Below are 27,956 nucleotides of genomic sequence, written 5' to 3'. Positions count from 1 at the left end.
CAATCTGGTGAACCTTCTTTGTACTCCCTCTATGGCAAGGATGTCTTTCCTCAGATTAGGGGACCAAAACTGCACACAATACTCCAGGTGTGGTCTCACCAAGGCCTTGTACAACTGCAGTAGTACCTCCCTGCTCCTGTACTCGAATCCTCTCGCTATAAATGCCAGCATACCATTCGCCTTTTTCACTGCCTGCTGTACCTGCATGCCCACTTTCAATGACTGGTGTATAATGACACCCAGGTCTCGTTGCACCTCCCCTTTTCCTAATCGGCCACCATTCAGATAATAATCTGTTTTCCTATTTTTGCCACCAAAGTGGATAACTTCACATTTATCCACATTAAATTGCATCTGCCATGAATTTGCCCACTCACCCAACCTATCCAAGTCACCCTGCATCCTCTTAGCATCCTCCTCACAGCTAACACTGCCACCCAGCTTCGTGTCATCCGCAAACTTGGAGATGCTGCATTTAATTCCCTCATCCAAGTCATTAATATATATTGTAAACAACTGGGGTCCCAGCACTGAGCCTTGCGGTACCCCACTAGTCACCGCCTGCCATTCTGAAAAGGTCCCGTTTATTCCCACTCTTTGCTTCCTGTCTGCTAACCAATTCTCCACCCACACCAATACCTTACCCCCAATACCATGTGCTTTAAGTTTGCACACTAATCTCCTGTGTGGGACCTTGTCAAAAGCCTTTTGAAAATCCAAGTATACCACATCCACTGGTTCTCCCCTATCCACTCTACTAGTTACATCCTCAAAAAATTCTATGAGATTCGTCAGACATGATTTTCCTTTCACAAATCCATGCTGACTTTGTCCGATGATTTCACCGCTTTCCAAATGTGCTGTTATCACATCCTTGATAACTGACTCCAGCAGTTTCCCCACCACCGACGTTAGGCTAACCGGTCTATAATTCCCCGGTTTCTCTCTCCCTCCGAATGTACCTCTTCCTAGAGATGCTGCCTGGCCTGCTGTGTTCACCAGCAACTGTGATGTGTGTTGCTTGAATTTCCAGCACCTGCAGATTTCCTCGTGTTTCCGTTTGTATGTAGCTTAACATCTTTCCCCACAACCACTCCTCTATCTGCTCTGGTGCTCTAGTTCTGATCCCCCTGCAACTCTAGTTTAAACCCCAACATCTTCCCCCCACACCCCAATTCAGTGCTAGCAAAGCTTCCCACAGGATATTATATGATGATGCAGTCTTAGCAGCATGTCATACTTTATTGATCCCGGGGGAAATTGGTTTTCATATTTATGGTGCAACTGTAACGAAAACCAATTTCCCCCGGGATCAATAAAGTATGACTATGACTACTATGTGAACAGCAGTGGGCTGAGCACTCAGCCCTGGGGGGCTCCAGTGCTCTGTGTGATAGATCTTGAGACATTGCTACCAACTTGGACTGACTAGGGTCTTTCCATCAAGAAGACTAAGATCCAGTTGCAGATCTTGACTAACAGTTTCTATGGAAGCATGAAGTCCATTTGCTTCTGTTGCAATCCAGACACAAAATGGGTGAGTCTGGACCACCAGTAGCACTTAGTGTTTTCATGAAGACAGGAGGGCTACAGTGGTTGGAGTCCAGTCTTTTCCAGTCTCTCCTCATAACTAAATTCCATCATGAGCATCCTGATAAACTGACCGAATTCCTTCAAAAGCATCTTTCCTAAAATGTTTCTTTGTATGGTTGCCCAGTTGAGATCTAACCAATGAGTTATAAAACTCTAGCATGCTTGTATTTCATTCTCTTATTCATACATGCATATAACAAATGTTTTTCAACCAGCTTATCAACTTACACTCTCACCCTCTATCATAAACCATTTGTCCAAGCAAACTTTTAACGTTTGTTCTTTATCTACCTTAGCCCTCTCAAATTGTCATTTAACGCTTCCTCATATTGATCTCCAAGCTGCCTTGCTTCTACCTTTTTCATCATCCCTTAGGTGCCAAACTGAAATCTGTAAGAATTTCCAACTGTTTCCAAATTTTACATTGTTTCTCCTTCATTGAAGAATCAAAAAGGATAATAGACCAAACAATTTCTGTGGAAACCAACTCTCAGTCTAAAAAGTATCTGTCCACCATTATCCATTGCTTCTTGTCAATGAGCTAGTTTTGCATTCATGCTGAATTTTTCCACTCAATTCAGTTAGCTTAATAAGCCTACTATATTGCAACTGAATATCTTCCAAAACTCCATGTATCATGCATAACATATCAAAGAATACTGGAGTTGATTTCTGCTTGTTGTCAGTAATTAAGTAAAGCATCTACATATTTAGCTTGTCTCTGATAATGGCTTGCAACAACTTTCCTGTTAGGGTGGCCTATAGATTCCTGGTTTATCTTTCTCCTCTTTTTCAAACGGTGATATATCATTACAGCCCTTCGGTGAGTTGAGTAAGTTGTCAATAATTTTAATGTACTTCTGGGATCCTTAACCACTAACAGAAAACAAGTTTGCATTCTGGTCATTCTAACAGATAAATGTTTTTAATATTATAAAGAATATGTGATAAAGTGTGCAATATACATCATCTGAATAAATGTTTCTAGAAAACAGATTTTTTTCTTACCTGATTCTATGAATATATTATTTTTAAACGTTAGAGCCTAGTAGAGCAGCAGCCATCTGATGATCCAGACACGGAGATTAATTTGGGGTGTTTGCTGTACAAGGAAGGACACTGTGAAGAGGCCTGCAAAAAGTTTACCACAGCCATGCAGGTTGTGGGTTACAAACCAGGTAAATTGTCTAAATAGATCTAAAATTTAACCAAGTATTGGTTAAAAAAAAAGTTTTTAAAAAAATCTTTCTAAGACTTAAATCCCAGATTATTTTGGCTTTCATTGAATCATAAACCTCAAAATTAGATTAGAAAAAAATCATTTGTTCCCCTTATATTTTGTCTTTTCGATATTGAAAAAAATACTTCTTCATGTATAAATCATACACAAAAAGCATGTTACCTATGTTTTGAAGGACGTAGCAATGCCTGGCTTAAATCCTGCAAATTGGGTGATTGAACCAGTTGTGATTTACACTAATACTGATGAACCTCACCCAGGGGCCGTACACTTGGCGGCATAACCAAGTTCTCAGACAGCTGGCATCAATCTTGGGACAGAGGCGAATCACCACGAACGCTCTCCCACAAACATCGGCAGGAAATGTCCACATCACACGATTTGTACCAGCAGGCCAACCTCCAGAGCATCATATAACATCAAAAGATGTAAGCATTCTGCAGGTTGCTCGGATTTGGAAAATGGACGTGGGTGGGAAAAGAAGCTTGTGTTTCCCCCAGACATTGCGGCTACAACACTCCGGCTAGACATGGTCCTGTGGTCTACAACAGCCAAGCTGGCATATGTTATGGAATTGACAGTACCATGGGAAGATGATGTTGAAGAAGCTTGTGAGAGGAAAAAGACCAAGTACTCCGAACTGGCAATTGAAGCTGCCCAGAATGGCTGGAAGACCAAGATTTTCCCTGTAGAAGTGGGATGCAGGGGATTCGTTGCTACATCTACGACCAGTCTATTGAAGAAGATGGGGGTGAGAGGTCACTCCCTCCAACAAGCAATCAAGTCCTTGTCAAATAGAAAACCATAGAACCATAGAAACTACAGCACAGAAACAGGCCTTTTGGCCCTTCTTGGCTGTGCCGAACCATTTTCTGCCTAGTCCCACTGACCTGCACACGGACCATATCCCTCCATACACCTCCCATCCATGTATCTGTCCAATTTATTCTTAAATGTTAAAAAAGAACCCGCATTTACCACCTCGTCTGGCAGCTCATTCCATATTCCCACCACTCTCTGTGTGAAAAAGCCCCCCCTAATGTTCCCTTTAAACTTTTCCCCCCTCACCCTTAACCCATGTCCTCTGGTTTTTTTCTCCCCTTGCCTCAGTGGAAGAAGAAGAAAGCAGCAATTGGATTTGGATTAAAAGGAAAGACAACAACTGGGCTGCAAGATGAAGACAGGAGGGTATGGAACTGAGGGGGGTGTATCTGGGACGCCAGGTAGAGCCCTCTGGAGACGTCGTGGGCTTATCAACAAAACGTCAAAGAAGGAGGGTGCCCACCTGGTGACCCCGATGAAGTATCTACCCTCCCTCCTTGTCACCACTCCAAACCCACTGCCAACATCGAGAGTGCCGACTTACCATAGGGATTGAAACATCAAGTCCTAGTAGCTCTACTACTACCATAATTTCTCTCTGTATTTTATTGTGGAAAGGGGAGTTTCTAAGGGATAATGCAATTGAATCAAATGTTATGAGCTGGTAATTCCCTTATTCAATCATGAGGACTGTATCACAGACATTATTTTTACTCTAATTGACTTCCCCACATTGATGTATAAATGCTGCACCTTTGATGGGAAAGCAACACTGATAAAGAACTGACAAACATCTCTATTGGCAATGTATTGCATCAGTGATTAACCATGATGATCATGGTTTTAGTGCCCATTGGCAGCACAATACCCAATTCTTGTAATGTAAGAGCCATGTTACCCAACAATGCATCCTTTAATTTCAACCCTAGTTTCTCTGTCCCATTTCTCTCATCTCCCCCACCTACTTTATCTCATTTCTCTAGAAACCCATACAGAATTAGAGTCGGCAACCTGTTGTCTGTGTATAAGCGAAGAGTTTCCAATGCTTTTAAATGGCAGTAAACCACAATAGGAATTTCTTAAAGAAATTATGCTCCAATGTAAAGAATTTTGTTTTCGTCATTAATTTGGCAATAGGGCAAAATGCAGTGCTTATTCTGTGTAATAAAAATAGATGTATTATTGAATAATATAGCAAAAAAAGATCCCACTCAGCCTACACTACCTGCTCTACTCTTTAATGTTGTTACAGATATTCTCCTGCTCTAATCTTTTAGACATTCTCTTTGAATGATGAATCTGTTTTGCTATCTGTTTATGCAACATATTCCATTGTACAACAACTTGATGCATTTTTTAAAGTAAATTTATCTCATTATATCTCTGATTCTTTTAAGCAGGGAAGGTGTATTAATAATATCATCTGGAATTAGACAAGATCAAGACCATAGCTTTACAGATTACTGCAGTGACTGACTTCTAAAGAACTAGCTGTTAAGTCAAAGTGCAGCTTTTGTCAAATATAAAATTCAATGATCAAGATTTTCTTGTGTTATAGTGGTCAGACTACATAGGACTAGAAAAAAGTAGAGTTGTTCTCCTGAGAACAGAGGAGATTAAGAAACTTGGCAAAGTGTGCAAAATCATGAGAGGTTTGATGATGATAAATACAAAACAACTGTTTTTTTGTATTTGCATCTCTATAATGAGTACTGGCCTCTCATTATAGTTCTGTCTAAGACAGTATATAGATGTATGCAGTAGCCAAGCCTTTCCAAAGCACATGTAAACATAGATTTAGTCAAAGGAATATCAAGGATAAAGAACTTCCACTGAAACAGTTAATTGGTAGTTTTCAAAGGTTAATTTATAGTCTGCGTGCAAACTTCAAATTAAAATTAAGGATCATTTTTGTCATGCACTATTTATACTTCACAATTACTCTTATTGCAACTTGAAATTTAAAAAAATACAGTATGATAGAATATAAACTTCGTGTATAATTGGCTGGAAATAATTACCTACTTTTACAGAATTCTCACATTTAAAAAAACTGAAAATATAGCACTGAATGTGACTATCAGATGGGATTTTGTGCATCTATTTTTGCTTAAAGTAATTTGCAGTTTTATTTAAAATATCATCTATTACTTGTGCTTTCTTTTAGATTTGACCTACAACATCGCTCTGTGTTATTACAGCATGAAACAATATGCACCTGCTCTGAAGTATATTGCAGAAATAATAGAGCGTGGAATCAGGGAACACCCAGGTAAATTGATTGATTTTATTTTTGCATTTATTTTTAAAATTACATGTTAAATATAATAAACTGAAAAGGAAGACCATAAGAATAGTAGTCTTTGGATCGCTACCTGAGCCATATGCTAACTGACTTAGAGTATATACGTAGATATGGATAGTTGACGGCATGGGATGGAGGCTTGACTTATCAGTGTGTCAGAAAGAAGAGGACCAAGTTTTTGATAAAGCAGATAAGTGAGCGCTTGAATATGACACCCATTTCATTGTGAAGAGTTCCACAATTAACAGGCCAAAAATAAATGATATATGATAATAAATTGCAGTACAAGGTGTTGTCCTTTAGCAGGACAAACCAAGGTAAGACTTGCATGGTGAACAGTAGGGCATTGAGGAGTGTGGTAAAACAGAGCAATCTGGGTATACAGATGTATAATTTCTTGAAAACGGCGTCATAGGTAGATGGGGTTCTAAAGAAAGCTTTTGGCACAATAGATTTCATAAAGCAAAGCACTGAGTACAGGAGTTGAGATATTATGTTGAAGTTGTATAAGAAGTTGGTGAGGCCTAATTTGGAGTATTGTATTCAGTTTTGGTCACTTACCTACAGGAAAGATGTCAATAAGATTGAAAAAGTGTAGAGAAAATTTACAAGCATGTTGCAAGGTCTTAAGGACCTGAGTTATTGGGAAAAGTTGAATAAGTTAGGACTGTATTCCCTGAAGTGTAGAAGAATGAGGAGAGATAGGAAAGAGGTGTACAGAATTGAGGGGATAGATAGGATAAATGCAAGCAGGCTTTTTCCACTGAGGTTGGGTGAGACTAAAGGTGAAAGGTTTAAGGGGAATGTGAGGGAACTTCTTCATTCAAAGTGTGGTGAGACTGTGGAATGAGTGGTGGATGTGGGTTCAATTTCAATATTCAAGAGAAATTTCTATAGGTTTATTGATGGGAGAGGTATGGAAGAATATGATCTGGGTGCATGCCGATGAATTTAATGGTTCGGCATAGACTACATGAGCTTAAGGGCCTGTTGCTGTGCTGTTCTCTAGGAGAGAAGAGTAAATGACTTGAAGTTGAGGAATTGTGCCACAGAAATGGTTGGGAAACAATAAAGATACTGAACAAAAATGTAAAGTAGCTGCTAAAACTAAAGAGAGAGGATGTATCCACAACAAACAAAATAAAACATGATAATTATGGGCAATAATATATACCACAGCCAGACTGCAGTAGAGATCATATAAAGGTAAACAAATGTAATTTCCATGTCTGGAATGCACAAGAGAGCATCATCCTCCACATTATTAGTTTTGGAACATTGTGAGGGAACTTGGAACCATATGGATTTCAACCCATCCATCATGCGCACTCCCATAAAGTCTTCCAAGCACAGAGCTAGACTGGGCACCTCTCATCCTTTGGGTTGATCTACCCAGTCCCATTTACCTCCCAAAATGTTGCTGTTGACCACATTTCCTCAATGAGGACGTGATTCCAGTCTTCTGCCTGCACCCCACCCTTTCTTGTTTGTACTTGCCAACTTACCACATTACAATTAACTGTCTTTGCCACTTCTGTGCTTCCTCCCCATTTCTCCATTACACACCCCTGGATTAATGCACCGTGTTCTCCCTTTTCCCAACCCAGGACAGAATATTTGATCCCATCTTGCCCCGCTACTCTCAAAGTACAAGGTCAATTAGATCTATTTCTCCCTTCTTGCGTACTCCTTGCCCACCATTTTGTATCCAACCCACCTGCCCATGTCATTCAGTCTTGGATCTGTCTCCAGGATTAACAGATTTTCATTCATGGAAAGATGTGGTGCTCATTCATTCACAGGTGGCCAATGACCAAAATGATTGCTGGTGTCCTGGCCTAACCGCACTTTGAGTTTCAAGACCATAAATATTTTACTTGCCATTAATTACAGTATTTCCGTGATATTTGCCTGAATTATGCCTCATGGTAGAGAGATCAGTAACTACCAGGCATAGATGTAAAGTAGTTTTAGAGGGGAGTTGAGGAAAATTGTTTGACCCAAAGAGTAGAAGGGCTCAGTATAAAAGGTTGGAGGCAGTAACGGTCATCACATTTCAAATACACCTGGATGAACGTTTAAAGAACAGCAACATAAAACAACAAATGAAGAGCTCGCATGTATGAATAAACCAAGTATCTACCTTTAAAGGCAGCATGAATACAGTATACTGAATGGCATCATTCTGTGCCATTAGTTTCTTTTTTTTATAATTAACTTTTCTTTCTTCCTTAGAGCTCAGTGTTGGAATGACAACCGAAGGGATTGATGTAAGAAGTGTTGGAAACACATTGGTACTCCATGAAACTGCATTGATTGAAGCTTTTAACCTGAAAGCAGCCATTGAATATCAGCTTAAGAACTGTAAGTGTGAAAAACAAAGTGGAGATGCTTCGTGCTTTCTGGGACCGTCTTTTTCTGAGTGTCAATTTATGCAAGTTAAGAAGGCATTTTTTAAGATGGGGAGTGATAACTCATCTTTGACAGCAAACAATCATTACTATAAATTATACTACTGAGTATCATGGCCATGAACTTGCTGAGAAAACAACAGGTATCTAATACACACACCATTTAATAGTGTGTGAATAACCTAACAATTTATTACAAAGAAAGATAAATCTGAATTACAAATCACTAAGAAATCTAACTCCACTATTAGGGAAAATAAATTGTCAAAATTTGGATAGTTCTGGTTCAGATCAATTATATCTGTTTACAATAAAATAATATAAAGGAGACATATGATACCAATAAACTTACAAGAAGTTAATATCATTCTTGTATTTAGAATAGGATAGAATGAAGAAAGTACAAATCCAGGAAACCAGTTATTAGCAGTGGGATAGATAATAGAAACTCTATTTAAAGCTGTGAAGGACGTGCCTCTGGAAATTCCATCTTCTAATGTGGCTACTTAATTCAGCTAAATTCAATTGAAAATGGATTTTTTTGGAATGGAGTTTGATAATATTCATTGTCAGCTGTTTTTGCTTTGTTTGGGCATTTTCACGGGGCAGGGGTGGAGGTTTTTAAGCATTGCTGCTCCACATTTAAAAAAGGACTTTCTAGTACCCATTGTATTCTGTTATACAGGCCTGAATCTGTACTGAACTACCATGTGATTCATTTAAAACTAAGTTTGAACTGTTGACAAGACATTGCAAAACACTAATAATTCACCACCAGCTATTCAGAAATCCAGATGGTTTGGCATCTCATTCACTCTCATTTGTCACCCTCTTCTGACTCTCCAGTGTCCTGGTTTCCATACTGTCTTTCAACTGACCAGGTCCCTTTTCCCTCACGCCCTTTAAACTTAACTGGTTCACTAGGAAATTACAAACGTTTGTATTATAATACTGTGTAACAACCTAGGAAACAAAAGAGGTCAGGAGGAATTTGTAAATGTGGCATATCGGAAGTCCGGAGCAAGCTGGATTATCAGTTTTACTATACAGGTGTCTCCTGCTTTTCGAACGTTCGCTTTACGAAACCTCACTGTTACAAAAGTCCTACATTAGTACCCTATTTTCGCTTTCAGAAGGTGTTTTCACTGTTACGAAAAAAAATTCAGCGCGCGATAAAAAATCAGCGCGTGAAAAAATCAGCACGCGATAAAAGGCAGCGCGCACCCCGAGCAGCCGCTCTCCCCCGGATTGGGAACTGCTTTGCTTTAACACATGCCTGTGAGCAGCCGTTTACAAGATGAGTTCTATGGTATCGGAAAAGCCTGAAAGAGCTCGTAAGGGTGTTAAACTTACGGTAAAACTAGACATAATTAAGCGTTTCGATTGTGGTGAACAAAGTAAGGACAAAGTGAGTTTGGCTTGTGGAAGCTGACAAACATGATGTTGAAGAGGTTTTGGCATCCCATCACCAAGAACTGACAGATGAAGAGCTGATGCAATTGGAAGAAAAAAGGATAACAATCGAAATCGAATGAGTAATGATAAAGTATGACTTTAATTTTGAAAGGGTACATCGGTTTAGGGGATATTTGCAGGATGGTTTGAGTCCTTATTAAAGAACTGTGTGATAGAAAAATGTGCAAGGCTCAGCAGTCAAGCAAGCCTTCCACATCAGCCACAGCAGATGACGAACCTCGACCTTCGACATCGAGGCGGGCAGTCATAGGAGAAGATGAGCTGCCTGCTCTAATGGAAACAAACGACGAGATAACACCCTAGTGTCCCACCACCCCAACCCCCAGGCCACGGACAGATACCAATTCGCGGAAAATGCAACGCTAGCCGAGACGCACACAGCACATCTTTAAGAAAAAAGCCGAAATAAACATGCTAATTAATTAGGTGCCGCTGACACGTACTTGTCGTCCCAGGTCAGAGACGACGCAATCGGAAATCAGCACTGATCTGGGCGACAACTACGTGTCGGCGGCACCTAACTACACTGTACATACATTATTTCTACTTTATATCGGCTGTGTATTTTTACGTGTTATTTGGTATGATTTGGCAGCTTCATAGCTTAAAGGTTACTGGAGAGAGTGTTTTTGCCAACAGTGTTGTGTGAGATTTTCTGCTGACGGCGCTTGCGCGAGATTTTGGCTACGGAGAACAGTTCAGTAATGATTGTGGAAAAGTATTTCTACTTTATATAGGCTGTGTATTTATCATACCATTCTTGCTTTTACTATATGTTACTGTTATTTTAGGTTTTATGTGTTAATTTGGCATGATTTGGTAGGTTATTTTTGGGTCTGCGAACGTTCACAAAATTTTCCCATATAAATAAATGGTAATTGCTTCTTCGCTTTACGACATTCCGGCTTACGAACTGTTTCGCTCTACCTTCGGATGGCGGGGGAAACCTGTATTGGGAACATTGCTGCAATGTAACAAGTTACAGAGAAAGAATGTTCTATATTTCCATATCAGCCATAATGAATTTTGTATAGGTTTTCAAAACAGTATTGCAGATTTGCTGACTATTCATATTGTATTCCTTTAATAATATTGACTGTCATTCACTTGTTATCTTAACCCACACTTCCTTCGACACACTATACAACATGTCAAGACTTCACCTGCTAAAGCCTCTATTGCATGTTCAGGATTTCGAACACAAATTTCTAGGTTACAGTGGTGATTTGGGCACAGCTGTGAAGAAATCGTGGGTCTTTGCTGTTTATAATTCTCATAGTCAAATAAGAGAAACTATATTCTCTTGGGAGTATTGTGTCTGTTCCAATGATTTTCTTTGTTTTATAGATTTCTCTATTATATTACTGTTTAATTTGACTGAGGAGAATATTGTTGTAATGGCTGAGTATTATGGATGTTCATGTTTTTGTTGTCCTTTTGTCTCAACAGTTGAAGCAGCACAAGAGGCATTGACAGATATGCCACCACGATCTGAAGAGGTAAGTTTCTTGCTAGTCAATAAAGATTCACAATTTTGCCAGTAACCAAGTGGATGAACGTATTATAATAATTTCCCAGTAAACCAGATGCAAGAAAATATGAGCAGGTATAGGCTGTTCAGCCTTCAGACATGTTCTACCATTCAATGAATTCAGCACATTAACACCCTGTTTTCAACTTCTGATCCCTTTAGCATTAATAAATATATAATTTGTGAATGTGTTTAATATTATATCCTCCATCTCCTTCTGTGATGGTAAATTGCACATTCTCAATGCCCGCTAAGAAATTTCTCCTGTTATAAATGAAATTCCCTTTATCTTAATGCTGTAACCATTTTGGTTCTGGATTGTAAAGCCATTAGGAAGACCCACCTTGTGTTTAATGTCATAATTGTTTAAAATGTCACTTTTCAGTCATGTATATCTTAGCATGATAAAAACTTTTTTTTTGAATAAACTTTTAAAATTTGACCCAAGCAAATAACCAAAATTATTCCTTTATGTATAAATTTCTAAAAACTCATTTGCATTACTTTGATTGTAATCCAATGGTTTTGCTTGTTACCTTTCATAAATAAGGTAAACCTAACAGCCTTGAAAGTAAAGACGGCTCGCCAAGTAATAGTCCAAATAATTAATTCCACTTATTTGAACTTATCTACAAAGAGGTCAAAATAATGTTAAATTTTCAAACTATAACAGTAATTTTGTAAGTGTTAAATGAAAATTTGAGTTTCCTTTGGAATATGATGACAGGCTATCCTGTAGAGATGATTTGATCCAATGTGGCGAGAGTAGACACATTTCTCCCCTTTTTGTTAGCCAAGTACAGGTTCCATCATTCTGCAAGCTTCTGGAGAGGGTTGAGTAAAGAGAAAGTGCTTGACCTGTTTTGTATGTGAGATCCATTAACTTCATATACTGGTTGAATTTTGTATTGCCTGGTTCTGATCCAGAAGGCCAAATCTGCTAGCTATTATGCTCTGGACCTGAATGGTAAAGTCTTGGCCCACAGAGAGATAAAAGTCATATGCATAAGCTGGGACATGCTTCACCCACAAAGTTGCTAAGGTAACCCCCGTCTGTTATATTGACAATATAATACAGGGAGGTGACAAGCAATGGAGATGTTGGAAGAACTTGACATGGAAAATCTTTGGAAAGCACCATTGGTGTACCATAATACATTGCTGTTTCAGCTCTTACAAATTTTTCACATTTTCCCATTGTTTTGTGCTTTTCTCTTGTGTGGATGAGTTTGTTCCATCTTACAACCTTCTGATGTCCTTTTGAAGTTCTAGTCTACAATTCTAACTCTGCTGGCATTTGGCTACACCTCTCCTTTTCCATTTATGTCTGCAATCATCGTGCACTCTTACTCCAACCCTTCAGTTTTATGCCTCAGTATTTGTACTCTGTTGCCCTCAAGCCTTTTACTTTTTCATCTCTGTACCCCATTAGAATAAAGCACATTACTTGATGTTCTCATTTACTCCTTTTCCTTCCCCTGATATTTGCCAAATTCTCTCTTCCAGTTTTCTTGCCCTATCTCTTTTAACCTTCCTTTCATAATGGAACCTATGTAGTCATGGGAGACCAGCTGTAGAGCTGTGAAGAATAAATTATTTATTTCAGGAACATTACAAAGATTTGACTGACAGGAAAAGAACTGACATTTATCTAGAATATACACTGAAGAGGGAACAGGCCAGGAGATCTGCTGGGCATGTACAATGTCTGCATATAGAAATAGCAAGATAAAACCAATGGAGCCAGCAGCATGGTAGAGTATGATATAAAATTAGTGGAAACGAGGCCTGTGGTGATAGCTTAAGGAGATCGAAATGAAAGAATAATCGGGGCATGGCAAATTTTTAAACGAGAAAGTTGAATTGGAAGGTTCTGTAGCCAGCTGAGGGTGAGAAAACTAATGCAATCTGGAAATGTTTAAAATATGTTGAAGTGCAAGAAGAAACTTGAATTTTTACTAAAGCTTTCTTTGTTAGAAATTTGTCACGTGTAATAAGTGAGGTTAATTACATCTGTACTAATTTATTAAACTTTCTTACAGGAACTTGACCCAGTCACTCTTCATAACCAAGCCCTGATGAACATGGACTCTAAGCCAACAGAAGGTTTTGAAAAACTTCAATTCTTACTCCAACAGAACCCTTTTCCACCAGAAACCTTTGGCAACCTTCTTCTTTTGTACTGCAAATATGAAGTATGTTTATGTGCAGGTTTTTATTTCACCTTTTAAAAATAAGCATTTCTGCTTTAAACATCTTCCATGTAGAAGAGACACAAAGGACTGCAGATGCTGGAATAGAGTTATAGAGTCATAGATTCATGCAGCACAGAAACAAGCCATTCAGCCCAACTTTGCCACAATTAACAGACATCCCTCTAAACCCCTCCTATCCATGAATCTGGAGCAGAAAAGATTCTGCTGTCAGGCAGCATCTATGGAGGGAAATAAACAGTGAAAGTTTCAGCGAGTCTGGGTGAGGGGTCTGAACCCTAAACATCATCATTAAAGACGATGTGAATGAGTACTTCTATAAACTTCAGCTGATTACTATAAATTTAGGAAGAGTACATTTTTGAGGTCACTAATATAGCAGATATGAATGTTATCTAAATTGTCTAATTTGACAGTAGAAGTATAGCAAAACTGAAGCCATGCTGAATTTGTAACAATACTGGTTTGTAATTGGTTTTCACCACTTGTGTCAAATGGTTTGTATATAGCAATAGAGCTTTTCCTCCAGTTAAGTGAGTGAAATTGTTTAATCACATAAATTCTCCCCCAAAAGGTTTTTGATGCCAGGTTTCAGCATTCATATTCAAAATGGAGATTGAAAGAGAAACGTATTAAATGATGGAACCAATGCTAGTAAATGATTTTGTAAGCGGAACAAGTGCTACACATGCCCTTACACTTCCTCCCTTACCACCATTCAGGGCCCCAGACAGTCCTTCCAGGTGAGGCAACATTTCACCTGTGAGTCGACTGGGGTGATATACTGCGTCCGGTGCTCCCGATGTGGCCTTCTATATATTGGCGAGACCCAGCGCAGACTGGGAGACCACTTTGCTGAACACCTACGCTCTGTCCGCCAGAGAATGCAGGATCTCCCAGTGGCCACACATTTTAATTCCACATCCCATTCCCATTCTGACATGTCTATCCACGGCCCCCTCTACTGTAAAGATGAAGCCACACTCAGGTTGGAGGAACAACATCTTGTATTCCATCTGGGTAGCCTCCAACCTGATGGCATGAACATCGACTTCTCTAACTTCCGCTAATGCCCCACCTCCCCCTCGTACCCCATCCGTTATTTATTTTTATACACACATTCTTTCACTCACTCTCCTTTTTCTCCCTCTGTCCCTCTGACTATATCCCTTGCCCGTTCTCTGGGTTCCCCCCCCCCGCCCCGGACCTCCTGTCCCATGATCCTCTCATATCCCCTTTGCCAATCACCTGTCCAGCTCTTGGCTCCATCCCTCCCCCTCCTGTCTTCTCCTATCATTTTGGATCTCCCCCTCCCCCTCCCACTTCCAAATCTCTTACTGACTCTTCCTTCAGTTAGTCCTGATGAAGGGTCTCTGCCTGAAACGTTGACTGTACCTCTTCCTAGAGATGCTGCCTGGCCTGCTGCGTTCACCAGCAACTTTGATGTGTGTTGCTTGAATTTCCAGCATCTGCAGAATTCCTGTTGTTTAAATGATTTTGAGATACAGATCAGTCAGGATTTAATTGAATGGACCCTGAGTGATGCCATAGACAGAAGCACGACTTGAAATATTAGTAAATTCCTTAGCAAATTAAATTTTGACAACGGTGTTTTGATCAGATAAGAAACTTAAAAGATTGTGAAGCATATTAGATGACGCATCTCTGTGTGCATCTCTGAAGGAAATAATCAAATATTCCCTTTTTGGCTACTACAGCTACAGTCACAGTTATGGGTACTTCAGTAAACAACATTGTCTCAAGACATTTAAAAAATCTCTTTTCAAGATCGGCAGACTCTGGACTGCATACTATCCAGGTAGTGGTCACAGTTTCCCTTTAAGAAAATGCAGCTGCGGGGCTGGGTTACAGGTATCACTGAACTGCGGGGCCACCACGCCCTGCCATCCTCCTCGATAATTTACAGTCTCCGAAAAATAAAATGGAAGACACGAGTACAAGATTGCAGTACAGAGGGACATCAAGGACCGCTGCATTCTTTGTTTCACGGAGACATGGCTCACCCCAACACTCTGAACACAGCGCTTCAGCCTGAGGGCTTCATCTTCCACTTCATGGATCAGACAGCAGTGTCAGGTTAAGGCAGAGGTGGTAGTGTTTGCTTCATGATTAATTCATCGTGGTGCACAGACATGGCAGTCCTGCACCCCGGACCTGGAACATCAGGCAGTCAAGGGTCATCCTTTCTATCTGCCAAGGGTATTTTCTGCTGTTATCCAGGTTGTAGTGTACTTTCCACCTCAGGTCAGTGTCAGGCTGGCACCCAGACCAGATGAGCACCACGATCAGTAGTCATGACACATCGCATCCTGATGCCATCCTGATCGTTGTGCGGGATTTCAACCAGGGCAGCTTGAAGAAGTCTCTGATCAGCTACCACCCGCATGTTACCTGTGAAACCAGAATAGTCAACACACTTGACCACTGTTGCACCAGTATCAAGAATGCTTACTATGTTATCCCACACCCCCACCTGGCAAATGCAGTCACCTGATTGTACTTCTACTCCCAGCATACAGACGGAGACTGAGAACTGCAGCACCACTTTTACGGACCATAGAAGGGTAGTCATGGGAGGTAGAAGAAGGCTGACATAGCTGTTTTGAATCTGTAGACTGGACTATATTCAGCAATTCATCTTCAGATCTGAATGAATATGCCATAGTTGTAACCAACTTCATCAAGAACTGTCTGGATACGTGTATCCCTTCGAGAACATACTGGACATACCCAAATAGGACGCCTCAAGAAGGCAGCATCCATAATGAAGGACCCTCTCCTTCCAGGACATGACTTCTTCTCATTATTACTATTAATGATGAGGCACAGGACCCTGAAGAAGCACACTCACGATTTAAGAAAAGTTTTTTCCCCTGTGCCATCAGATTTTTGAACAGTCCATGAACACTATTTATGTGTCCAGCACATAAGTCTCCGAAACTCCTGCCACCTCCAAACAGCTTTCCCTGACCCCCACTTTCTGCTTTCTACAGGGATCTCTCCCTACGCGACTTCCTTGTCCATTTGTCCCTCTCAACTGATCTCCCTCCTAGCACTTATCCTTGCAAGCAGAACAAGTGCTACACCTGCCCCTACACCACCTCCCTCACTACTATTCGGGGCCTCAAACAGTCCTTCCAGGTGAGGCGACACTTCACCTGTAAGTCTGTTGGGATCATATACTGTGTTCGGTGCTCCCGGTGTGGCCTTTTGTATATCGGTAAGACCCAACGTAGATTGGGAGACCGCTTTGCCGAGCTTCTACGCTCCATCCGCCAGAACAAGTGAGATCTCCCAATGGCAACGCATTTTAATTCCACTTCCCATTCCCATACCGCTATGTCCATCCATGGTCTCCCCCACTGTTGGGATAAGGCCACACTTAAGTTGAAGGAACAACTTATATTCTGTTTGGGTAGTCTCCAACCTGGTGGCATGAACATCAATTTCTCAAGCTTCCTGTAATGCCTCTGTTCCCCACCCCTCACTTCACCATTTTCCATCTCCCTGTCCCTCTCTCATGTTATCTCCTTGCCTGCCCATCACCTCCCTCTGGCGCTCCTCCATTGCTCCCCCCCTTTTTTTTCTTTCTTCCATGGCCTTCTGTCTTTTTCACCAATCAACTTCCCAGCCCTTTGCTCCATCCCTCCCCTCCAAGTTTCACCTATCATCTGATGTTTCTCTCCTCTCCCCCCCCCCCGCCCCACCTTCACACTTACTCCTCAGTTTTTTATCTCCAGTCCTGCCGAAGGATTTCGGCCCGAAACATCAACTGTATTTTTTTCCATAGATGCTGCCTGGCCTGCTGAGTTCCTCCAGTATTTTGTGTGTGTCGCTCGGATTTCCGGCATCTGCAGATTTTCACTTGTTTGTGATATGAACACTATCTTGCTATTTTGCTCTAGTTTTGCATGATTTATTTGTATTTATATTCTTATTGTAATTTATATTTATTTATTACACTGTACTGCTTCTGCAAAACAACAAATTTCACAACACTTGTCAGTGATAATAAACCTGATTCCAATATTGAGAAACTTGACTAAATAACAGCATTTCAAAATGCTACCGTTGTGTGAAAATTTTGACTGTCAGTTGTGAAACTCAATATATATTAATCAAAGGGTGATAGGAGCTGAATGTTCCTCCAGCATTTTGTGAGTGTTATGTCCCACCCATTTGTAACAGAACAAGATCAGGATACCTAAAATTATCACATTAAGTTAAGTTGGATTATCCTGAGTGAAACTGGATTTGAGACTGTTCAGTACTAGTTTTCTCAGCATTGAGGGAGGAAAAAATTCACATTACTTTTTTCAATCACGCACAACCAAGCCAGGTAGAGAATTCATCTAGGCACTACAGCACTTAATTTAATCATATAGATCTCCTCCCAGAATGTCGAAGTGCTTTTTAATCAATTTATTTCCTATCAGCTTCCAAGAATTATGAAATTCTGTTGCTTGCTAAAAAGTAATTTTATTAGTGATAGGTAAGTGCTGCAGTATATTGTTACTTTTATGTATTGATTAATTCATGTTTCTATCCAATTTTAATACAGTGAAATGAAATTAATGACATTTTCCATCTGTCAAAGGCAAGAGAGTTACTGTATAAAGGAGTTTGTGGCATCCTCAAGTATTTGCTGGAACATAAGCTGACAATTTTCATATGCAGCACAGTAATTCATATGCAAGATCAATCATTGATTCACTGGATAAACGTGGTTGGCTTGGAAGCACAAACAAACTTAAATCTTAAATTAGTTAATGCAGTCTTGAAATTTTAAGGATTCGTTAGAATATGCATAATTTGAAATGAAAGGTTATGCAGATATATACATGAATTCAAAGTGTACATTAGTAGTTACTCAATGCATTATTGCCGTGAAATGATGCTTTTAGTGTTACACTGCAAGTTAAATGCCTGTTTTTATACAGAAATATACCATTGATCTTAAGGTATTTATATTGCCCAAATGAAATCAAGTAAGTTTATGAGAAATACTGAAGAAATTACTAAAATATTATTGTGTGTGGTTCATTTGTACAAAGATATCTAATAATATTCTACTTGCAAAACTCATGAACTATTTTGCTTTACATTTTCAGTATTTTGACTTGGCTGCAGATGTTTTGGCTGAAAATGCTCATCTTACGTACAAATTTCTTACACCGGTAAGATAGTCAAGTATGTGAATTTCACAAAGAGGCAATGTGTTTACTTGTACTTACAAAAATTTATTGTAATGTATAAATTAGCAGCATTTCAATATAAAGATTTAGTGCTTAAAAAAGAATTATGCATCCACGTTAACCCTGATCAAGAGGAAATCATAGACTTATGCTGAAGAGAATTGATGATTATAAAAGATTTCATACTCGATATGACAAGCACTTAGTTTGCCTTGTGCATTTTCTCATCTAAAAGGGGATACATATCAATAGACAGCAGAAAAGATAGGAGACATGGAACACATTTGCAGAACCCCAGAGGCATAATGGTAAAGGCCATCATGGAAAAGAGCATCACTGAGATCATGGCCACGGACAGAGCTGTGTATGAGCAAATAGTGCGGGAACCTGCATGCCTTATTTTATTTTGGACCGATTCTCATTTATCCTACATTCTATTTTGACATACAAGCTGCAGGGAATACATACACAGAAGCACATACTTCATTTGTTCACTCCCTTCTCCACAGTCTATTTTCTTTTTTCCTCTTTTTGGGTTACCACCAACTCCCACCATTAAGAAAAAGAAGCTGGAGAATTCAATGTAATAGAGGATTATACTGCAACAACTACATACTGGCCTGTAGCAAGAGTGACCAAAGATGAATTTCTAGCCTGCTGTCTTTCTCCCCCTTCTTCCTCTTGCATTCACAATTTTGTAGCATCGAACACCTGATAACAACTCAGCTCAGTACACAGGAGCTGCTCTAGTGCATTTTGACATAGTTCCTAATATTCTCTGTGAGCATGTGGCTCTCATTTTAGCCCTTTGTGCACATATTGGGGGTGTTGTGGATAGTCTGGAGAGTTGTCAGAGGTTGCAGTGGGATATCAGTAGGATGCAGAACTGGACTGGGAAGTGGCAGATGGGGTTCAACCCAGACAAGTGTGAAGTGGTTCATTTTGTAAGGTCAAATTTGAAGACAGAATATAATATTAATGGTAAGACTCTTGGCAGCGTGGAGGATCAGTGAGACCTTGGGGTCCATGTTAATTGGACACTTAAAGCTGCTGCGTGGATTGATTGTATTGTTAAGAAGGTGTATGGTGTGTTGGCATTCATTAACTGGGATTGAGTTCAAGAGCCGTGAGGTAATGTTACAGCTATATAAGACCTTGGTTAGACCTCACTTGGAGTACAGTGTTCAGTACTGGTCACCTAATTTCAGGAAGGATGTGGATACTATAGAGAGAGTGCAAAGGAGATTTACAAGGATGTTACCTGGATTGGAGAGCCTGCCTTATGAGAATAGGTTGAGTGAACTTGGCCTTTTCTCCTTGGAGCTACAGAGGATGAGAGGTGACATTGATAGAGGTGTATAAGATGATGAGAGGCATTGATCATGTGGATAGCCAGAGGCTTTTTCCCAGGGCTGAAATGGCTAACATGAGGGGGCATAGTTTTAAGGTGCTCGGAAGTAGGTACAAGGGGGATGAGTGGTGGGTGCATGGAATGCACTGCCAATGAGGGTGTTGGAGACGGATACAATAGGGTCTTTTAAGAGCCACTTAGATAGGTACATGGAGCCTAGAAAAATAGAGGGAGGGAAAGTCTGGGCAGTTTCTAGAGTAAGTTACATGGTCAGCGGAACATTGTGGGCCGAAGGGCCTGATGTGCTGTAAATTTCTATGTTCCATGTATGTTCTATATTCCGGTCTAGAATCGGAAATAGTTAATAAATAGGAGTTGCATAGAAATACAGATATCCTAGAATGAGAAATTTTGTTTTCATTCTATGACACCTATATGATGCCTGTGGTCATGCATTTCTTTCATGTGAAAATAATCCAAATTCTCTTGGCATCATGCAGCCGGTAGAATCTGTAATCCATGCAAATATATGTGCTTAATGACTAAATTTAACAAGTTGCTTTATAGTTCAATTGGGGATTTTAACACAGATGATCTGAAGGATGAGTGAGGTGAGGTGATTTAGGTGATCTTCACCCAGCAACTCAGGTTTATAATATTCATGTAGAATTTTAGTATTGTAAGTTCAGCTGCATCCTTTGATCTACTAGTTCAGAACCAAATATATGTATTTATTTTCTGGTGTACTTAACACACCAATTCTTCACCTTGTTTTAAACATAGCTTTGACATGGATCCTCTATAAAATGGCAAGAGTAATGATAAGAACATAAGACATAGGAACAGAATTAAGCCATTCAGCTCGTCGTCTGCTCTGCCATTCCATCATGGCTGATTTATTACCCCTCTCAACCCTACTCTACTGCCTTTTCTCTATAACCTTTGAGTCCTGACTAATTAAGAACCTATCAACCTCCACTTTAAATACATTCAATAACTTGGCATTCACAAGTGTCTGTGGCAATGAATTCCACAGATTCACTGCCCTTTGGCTAAAGAAATACCTTCTTTTCTCTGTTATATATGGACAACCCTTTATTCTGAGTCTGTGCCCTCTAGTCCTAGACTCACCCTCTAAAGGAAAAATCCTCTCAGCATCCACTCTATCTAGGCCTTTTAATATTCAATAGATTTCAATTAGATCCCCCTCATTCTTCTAAGCCCCAGCAAGTACAGGCACAGTGCCATTAAATGCTCCTCGTGCGTTAACCCTTTCATTACCAGAATCATACTTGTGACCCTCCTCTGGACCCTCTCCAATGCCAGCATTTCTCCTCTTAGATAAAGGGCCTAAAACTGCTCACAGTACTGTAAGTTCAGTCTAACCAATGACCTCAGCATTACATCCTTGCACTTGTATTCTAGTCCTTTTGCAGACATCCCACCCTGCAAAAACTCATTTCAGGGAGGTAGCACCATCAACTTGCAGGAGACTTCCGGGAGAGGTGGGATGTCTGCAATAGAGTAGCTCCTTAGCAGCTAGTCAGCTAGTTTAAATAATGTTAGCTATGCTAATGAACGAATGACACCTGTTAAACTCACCTCAACGTGTCTTTTACAGTCTTAACCCACCATGGGCAATAGAAAAATCACTGTTGCAAACAGTGCAGCGAGCAACACTGTCATTATTTTTGGCAGGGGTACACTTTAGTGTAGTCTAGGGTGATGTACGTTTTATATTTTCTTTTTTTGGAACACTCTGCCACTCTGACTTTTTTTGGAGCTCTCGCGCTCTCTCTCTGTTGCGCTTGTTTTCTCACCCTTGCTCTCGTGCTCGCGCTCTCTCTCGTGGTTGCTCTCGCGCTTGCTTTCTTGCTCTCGCGATCTCTCTCACGCTCGCTCTCAAAAAAATCAATTTCCGGGACATTGTATATAATTTGCGGGCATCAGGGAGCCACTATTAATATACGGGAGACTCCCGGAACTTCCGGGAGAGGTGGGATATCTGCTTTTGAATGAATGTTAACATTGCATTTGCTTTCCTTACAAATGACTCAACCTGAACTTAACCTTTAGGGAATTCTGCTCAAGGACTCCCAAATCCCATTGCACTTCAGATTTTTGAATTTTCTCTCCATTTAGAAAATAGTCTTTGCATTTATTCCTTCTACCAAAGTGCATGGCTGTACACTTCCCTACGCTATATTCCATTTGCCACTTCTTTGCCTATTCTCACAATCTGTCAAAGTCTTGCAGACTCCCTGCTTCCTTAACACTATCTGCTCCTCCACCTATCTTTCTACCATTTACAAACTTGGCCACCAAGCCATCAGTTCCATCATCCAAATCATTGATATATAATGTGAAAAGAAGCTATCCTAACACCAACTTCTGTGGAACACCACTAGTAACTGGCAGCTAACCAGAAAGGGCTCCCTTTATTCACAGTCTTTGTTTTCTGCCAGTCAGCCAATCTTCTATGATTGTATCTTTCCTTCAATACCACGTGTTCTTACCTTGCTAAGCAGCATCATGTGTGACACCTTATCAAAGGCCTTCTGAAAATCCAAGTAAGCAACATTCACTGACTCTGCTTTGTCTAGCCTGCCTGTTATTTCCTCAAAGAATTCCAACAGATTTGTCAGGTAAGATTCCCCCTTAAGGAAAACAAGCTGACTTTGGTCTATTTTATCATGTTGCTCCAAGAACCCCAAATCCTTATCCTTAATAATGGACTCCAACTTTCCACAATATAGTGGTTCTTGAAAGATCATTACTAATGTTTCCACAATCTCTTCAGCTATGTCTTTATATTACAATTTTTCAAGCACATCTGAATACTTATCATTTTTTATATATGTTGTATAGTACTTGTATGAGTTCCTGGATGCCATGATAACCTGTCAGACAGCACCAGAAGAGGTAAGAGTTTTGTTTGTATCTCTTATGATTTTAAGTACTCATTTGATTGTAAAACATGTACTACACTTAATATTTTTATGCATTAGGCACTGGATAGATAGGCAATTGGTTAATAGGCTTGATTGTTTAGTTTGTTATTCTGGAATACTCCTCGGTAGATGTCTACTATTTAAGGTGTTGGATTAAAGCATCTTCAAAAAGAATCAAAGAATTAAGAATAGTAGAAAATTAATAGAACAACGGCCAACTAAAACTAACAACTTTTTACTGGTGGCTTTTCAAGTAAAGTTGTTCTTATGTGACAGAAAAACAAGTAGGGTGAGAACATAGTTCTTTATTGTTAAGATTATTGTCTATGCATTTTGACCAGATAGTCACTTGCACTGGCTTATCCTCCCATTTTTATAACATTATTCCTGGCACACCAATGATCATTACTTGGCCCTTTCCTATATTGAATCAGTTAACTGTTTCTTGGCAACAGTGTTTGAAGATATAACACCAATTTGCACATTATATTGATGATGCCTTACCTCACCTCCATTCTCTGGAACCCAATACTGTATCAAAGTTGTCAAAGAGCATGTTTGACAGATAAAATTGGAGGAACAAAATTTTCCCCCTTGACTTCTGCTGTTGATACCCTCATCTTTCTCTTTATTGCCTCTAGTTTTGATTATTCCAACACAAAGCCAACAAGCCTCCCTCCATAACTCTGAATGTATGAAAAACAGTGCCTGCATGTTAAAATGCACTGTCTACTCTTCCATCATCCCAGTTCATGCTGATATACATTTTCTCCTGGTTAAGCTATTTCTTGTCTTCAGTTTTCCCCCTGCGGGAAATTCCCAATATCCATTTGGAAGAAGACCACTGCATACCCAGAGCAGCTAGATAATACTGTACCATCCCACTGCTCTGCCAGTCACTGGGGTAAATCCCCATACCTACCCAGCAGAAAACCTCTGCAGGCCAGCAGCAACCCACTTACCTCTGAACTACAACAGGAGTCTCCCATCAAAAAGAGTGAAAGCAGAGAGCAGTCAGAAGTATCCTTGTTTCTTTGTGAAGAATGACTTTACCACACCTTCATTGAGAAACATAGTCTGTTCCATGATTCTTTTGGCACAAGATCAGCTCCATTATCTTCTCTGCTTGCCCTATTGTCCCCATTCTAATTAAGCCGGTTTAGCCAGTAAGAGTTTTGTAATGTAAATTATCTGAGTGGTCTGGAGTTTTCTCTTAGGCTAAGTCCACACTAGACCGGATAATTTTGAAAACGCCGGTTTTGAGTGAAAACGACAGGTGTCCACACATTTGGCGTTTTTCAAAATATCTCAGTCCACATTAAAATGGATATTTGGGCAAATGGTCTCCTACTGGGCATGCACAGACACATCTACAGAAAACAAGTGAAGAGGAAACAGTATAATATTTACATTTCCGCGGCGGCGTTGTGCTATTTCCATTGGTCAAAAACTAGAGTACCAACAACAACAGCGAAAGAAAGTTTTCAACAATGTCTTCGAGGAATACAAAGAAAACCTCCGCTGGAAAAAGCAGATCGGACTTCGTTTAGACAGACAATGAAGTCAAGCTGTTTCTGCGAGTTACAAACGACTACAAAGTCAGCAAAGCAGTGGAGAACGTGGAGATGTTTAACTCCAAACAAGCTATTAACGTAGACAATAAAGGAAACAACACACGCATGAAGCCGTCCTCTACCCAAGATCAACAAGAGAGTGGAATCTTCTGCCGCCAGACCGCGCAGTATTTCTGACATTAATATTTTTAAAGATAGACTCAATCAAATCAATTTAAGGGATCTAGTCAAAAAAGTTCACTTTACAATTTATCTCTCACGCCGTTCACACTGACTGTGTGTTGTAACAGCCGTCCGGCAGTGCTTGCGCAGTACCAAGCAGAAGCAGAAAAGGCATTGTTGTTGTCGTGTTGTCATGACAGCATTTTTAAGTCTCTCCGTTTACCCCATCCACACTACAACGCACAACAATGGTTTTCAAATTTACACTCTCTGGAGAGTGTTTTAGAAAGCTCCGTTTTCGGGGGATGAAAATGCCGTTTCAATGTGGACTGAGGGTCAAAACAAAGAGAAAAAGCTTCGTTTTCAAAATTATCTGGCCTAGTGTGGACGTAGCCTCAGTAATTTCATTATTAGAGGTGATTCAAGTGAGGCTACCTGTGGCAACAGTACTTTCCAAGATAATGCAGTTCTGAAATGTATTTTAAAAATCCCATGCAAAATATAGAAACAATTCAGAAGAAACAGGATTCTGTTTGAGGTCTACAGTTCTGTACATGAGGTGTTACGAGAATACACATAAAATTAAGATGTTTGCTGGCCTGGGCTAGCATCAGTGGCATCAGCAGTTGGTCTGCCACCTGCCCTCAGGGGAAGGAGAGATAAGGAACAATGGAGCAGCGTCTGGAGATGTGTAATGAAGGGATGTGGGAGGAAGAGCTGTCTGGAGCGGCTCCCCCCCTTTGAACCCTGAACTGTTTGAAGTGATGGACAGGCGATACCCCAGCAGGGGGATAAAAAGGGACAGGTTCGCTAAGACAGACACACACGCCACCCGAGGTAACGAGACCCTGGAAGCGGTGCGCCTCTCACGAGTGGTGAGAAGTATCGGACAACGCACAGGGTGGAAGGTACGATCAGCGGGAACCCGGTGTGTGTCCGCCCTTGCCTGGGTGCCGGGTTCACTGCAGAGGATCGACCGCATCTGGAGGAGGGGTCACAGTCGGTGACCTCAGGTGACATCACCAAGGACCCGCCCAAAAGCTGTTTGTGAACCATCTCGCTGGTCTGTGAGCCATCTTGCTGGTCTGTGAGTGAAGCCGTTCTGAATGATGAGTTGTTCCTATTCTATCTCTCTCTTCCCCCACGTTGTCCACCGCCATGGCAACGATTACTGCGAACTGAACTACTAAACTGGACTGAACTTTGAGTCATTTTGAAATTGGTCATTTACCCCTAGACAACGATAGAGCTTGATTGATGCTGTTATCTTAATTCTGTGCACATGTGTGTTTATCATCACTGAACTGTTGCATTTATTATCCTTTCGATTACTGTGTTGCTTGTTTCTTTAATAAAACTTTCTTAGTTCTAGTACTCCAGACTCCAACTGAGTGATCCATTTCTGCTGGTTTGGCAACCCAGTTACGGGGTACGTAACAGAGGCCACAGCAGAATTGTTGATGGTCAGAGGGAACATTTGATGTTATAGACAATTGTATTAATAATTTCTTCAAAAAGTAAAATTTTATTTTGATTACTTATTTCATTATAGGCATTCAGAAAATTTGATGAAATGGCTGGTAAACTCACTGAACAGTTAAGGAAATTGACAAAACAGGTAATAAATTTAAAAAATAATTGTTTATAATTTAGATTAAATACCGACGTGTATGTGTATATGCAACCTCGTTCTATCATATTTATTATGAGAACTGAATAGCTTATTGGTATCACTATGCTAAGAGAATTGCTATAATTAAATCGATGCTCGTCTGGTGTGATACTACTACACTGCTAACAAATCTATAATTGCTGGTGATTAGCAGCTGTTCATTCTGTTTCAGAGCAACTTGGAGAAGTATGACTATTCTTTCTAAATTGATACATTAGGACAGATAGATTTTGCAGTTAAAAATAACAGTAATGCGTTACTAAAGAGATCATTGTGGACAATAGCTTCAAGTGATAGAAGATGAAGAGGTAGAGAGGGATGTTTAGAAGGAATAGAATTTGCAAAAGTTAAATGCTTCAAGTTTTTGCAAAATTATTCTACAAAGTGCCATGCTTTTGGACTCTTCTAGATATTAGATTTATGAACCAATAACTCAAGGCTTTTTTTATATATGCTAATATTTATGATTGAATTTAATTTCAAGAAAATAATGCAGTTTTCCAAGCCACATTACAAAGTACAATTGAGAATTGTATTACATTTCAAGTAGTGCAAGTGACCCATTTCCCTTACTATACCTCACATATATGCCATTCATCAAACTTGTGTGCAGAAAGAAAACCAAAAGAATGTACCTTTTAAAAGAAGAACTACAGAATACTCCATGTTGCGCACCACAGTCCCCAAGGAGCCACTGGGTTTCATACAGGGAGGCAGAGTTTAAAAGAAGCAAGCAAGGACAATTGCTGTATTTTGCGCAGCACAGTTCCTGAGGAGGCATCGGATTCTGCATAATTAGGCATTTGGCAAGATCCAATAAAAAGAAGTTGGGCTTAAGCAGAGCGGCTATTGCGTGAGTGGGCCAGTGCTAGAGTGGGGAGTTTAGGCTTTGGCTCATCGAGGAGAGATGTCGACCATAGATGGATTTTTTTTGTTACTTATGCTTTGTTTCTTTCATACTGCACATTTAGAGCAGTAGGACGTGGGGAGACAGGGAAACCTCCAGTATCCCTGACGACTACACCTACACCTACAGGAAGTGCAACCAACTGCGGCTTCTAACAGACCACGTTAAGAAGCTGGAGCTGGAATTGGATGAACCCCGGATCATTCAGGAGGTTGAGGGGTTGATAGACAGGATGTACATGGAGTTAGTTATACCCAAGGTATAGGACACAGGAAACTGGATGATCGTCAGGTGAGGGAAAGGGGATAGACAGCCAGTGCAGAGTACCCCTGTGGCAGTTTCCCTTAACAACAGGTAAATCACTTTGGATGCTGTTAGGGGAAATGACCTAGCAGAGGAAAGCCACAGTGGTTGGGCATGGATCAGCACATGAGATTATGACATTGTAGCCATTAATGACACTTGGTTGCAGGAGGGGCAGAACTGGCAGCTCAGTATCCCGGTGTTCCTTTGTTTTAGACTTGATAGAGTA

The 27,956-nt window shown here is 40.2% G+C and overlaps 1 protein-coding gene across 3 annotated transcripts in view; it reads left to right on the top strand.

Annotated features, from left to right (window-relative positions):
• ift70 (intraflagellar transport 70) overlaps window positions 1-27,956 on the top strand; it is a 104,751-nt gene that overhangs the window by 40,907 nt on the left and 35,888 nt on the right. For all 3 annotated transcript variants that reach the window (XM_063057384.1, XM_063057383.1, XM_063057385.1), the window contains exons 5-12: window positions 2,636-2,771; window positions 5,823-5,927; window positions 8,196-8,324; window positions 11,297-11,346; window positions 13,421-13,573; window positions 18,724-18,789; window positions 23,027-23,080; window positions 26,398-26,463. In XM_063057384.1, the coding sequence (XP_062913454.1) occupies window positions 2,636-2,771; window positions 5,823-5,927; window positions 8,196-8,324; window positions 11,297-11,346; window positions 13,421-13,573; window positions 18,724-18,789; window positions 23,027-23,080; window positions 26,398-26,463 (759 nt within the window). The remainder of the gene's footprint in view (window positions 1-2,635; window positions 2,772-5,822; window positions 5,928-8,195; window positions 8,325-11,296; window positions 11,347-13,420; window positions 13,574-18,723; window positions 18,790-23,026; window positions 23,081-26,397; window positions 26,464-27,956) is intronic.

This window comes from Mobula hypostoma, chromosome 9 (assembly GCF_963921235.1).
Source record: "Mobula hypostoma chromosome 9, sMobHyp1.1, whole genome shotgun sequence".
Taxonomy (NCBI): domain Eukaryota; kingdom Metazoa; phylum Chordata; class Chondrichthyes; order Myliobatiformes; family Myliobatidae; genus Mobula; species Mobula hypostoma.
The sequence above is the reverse complement of the archived record's forward strand: the minus strand, read 5'-3'. Positions and strand labels throughout refer to the sequence as shown.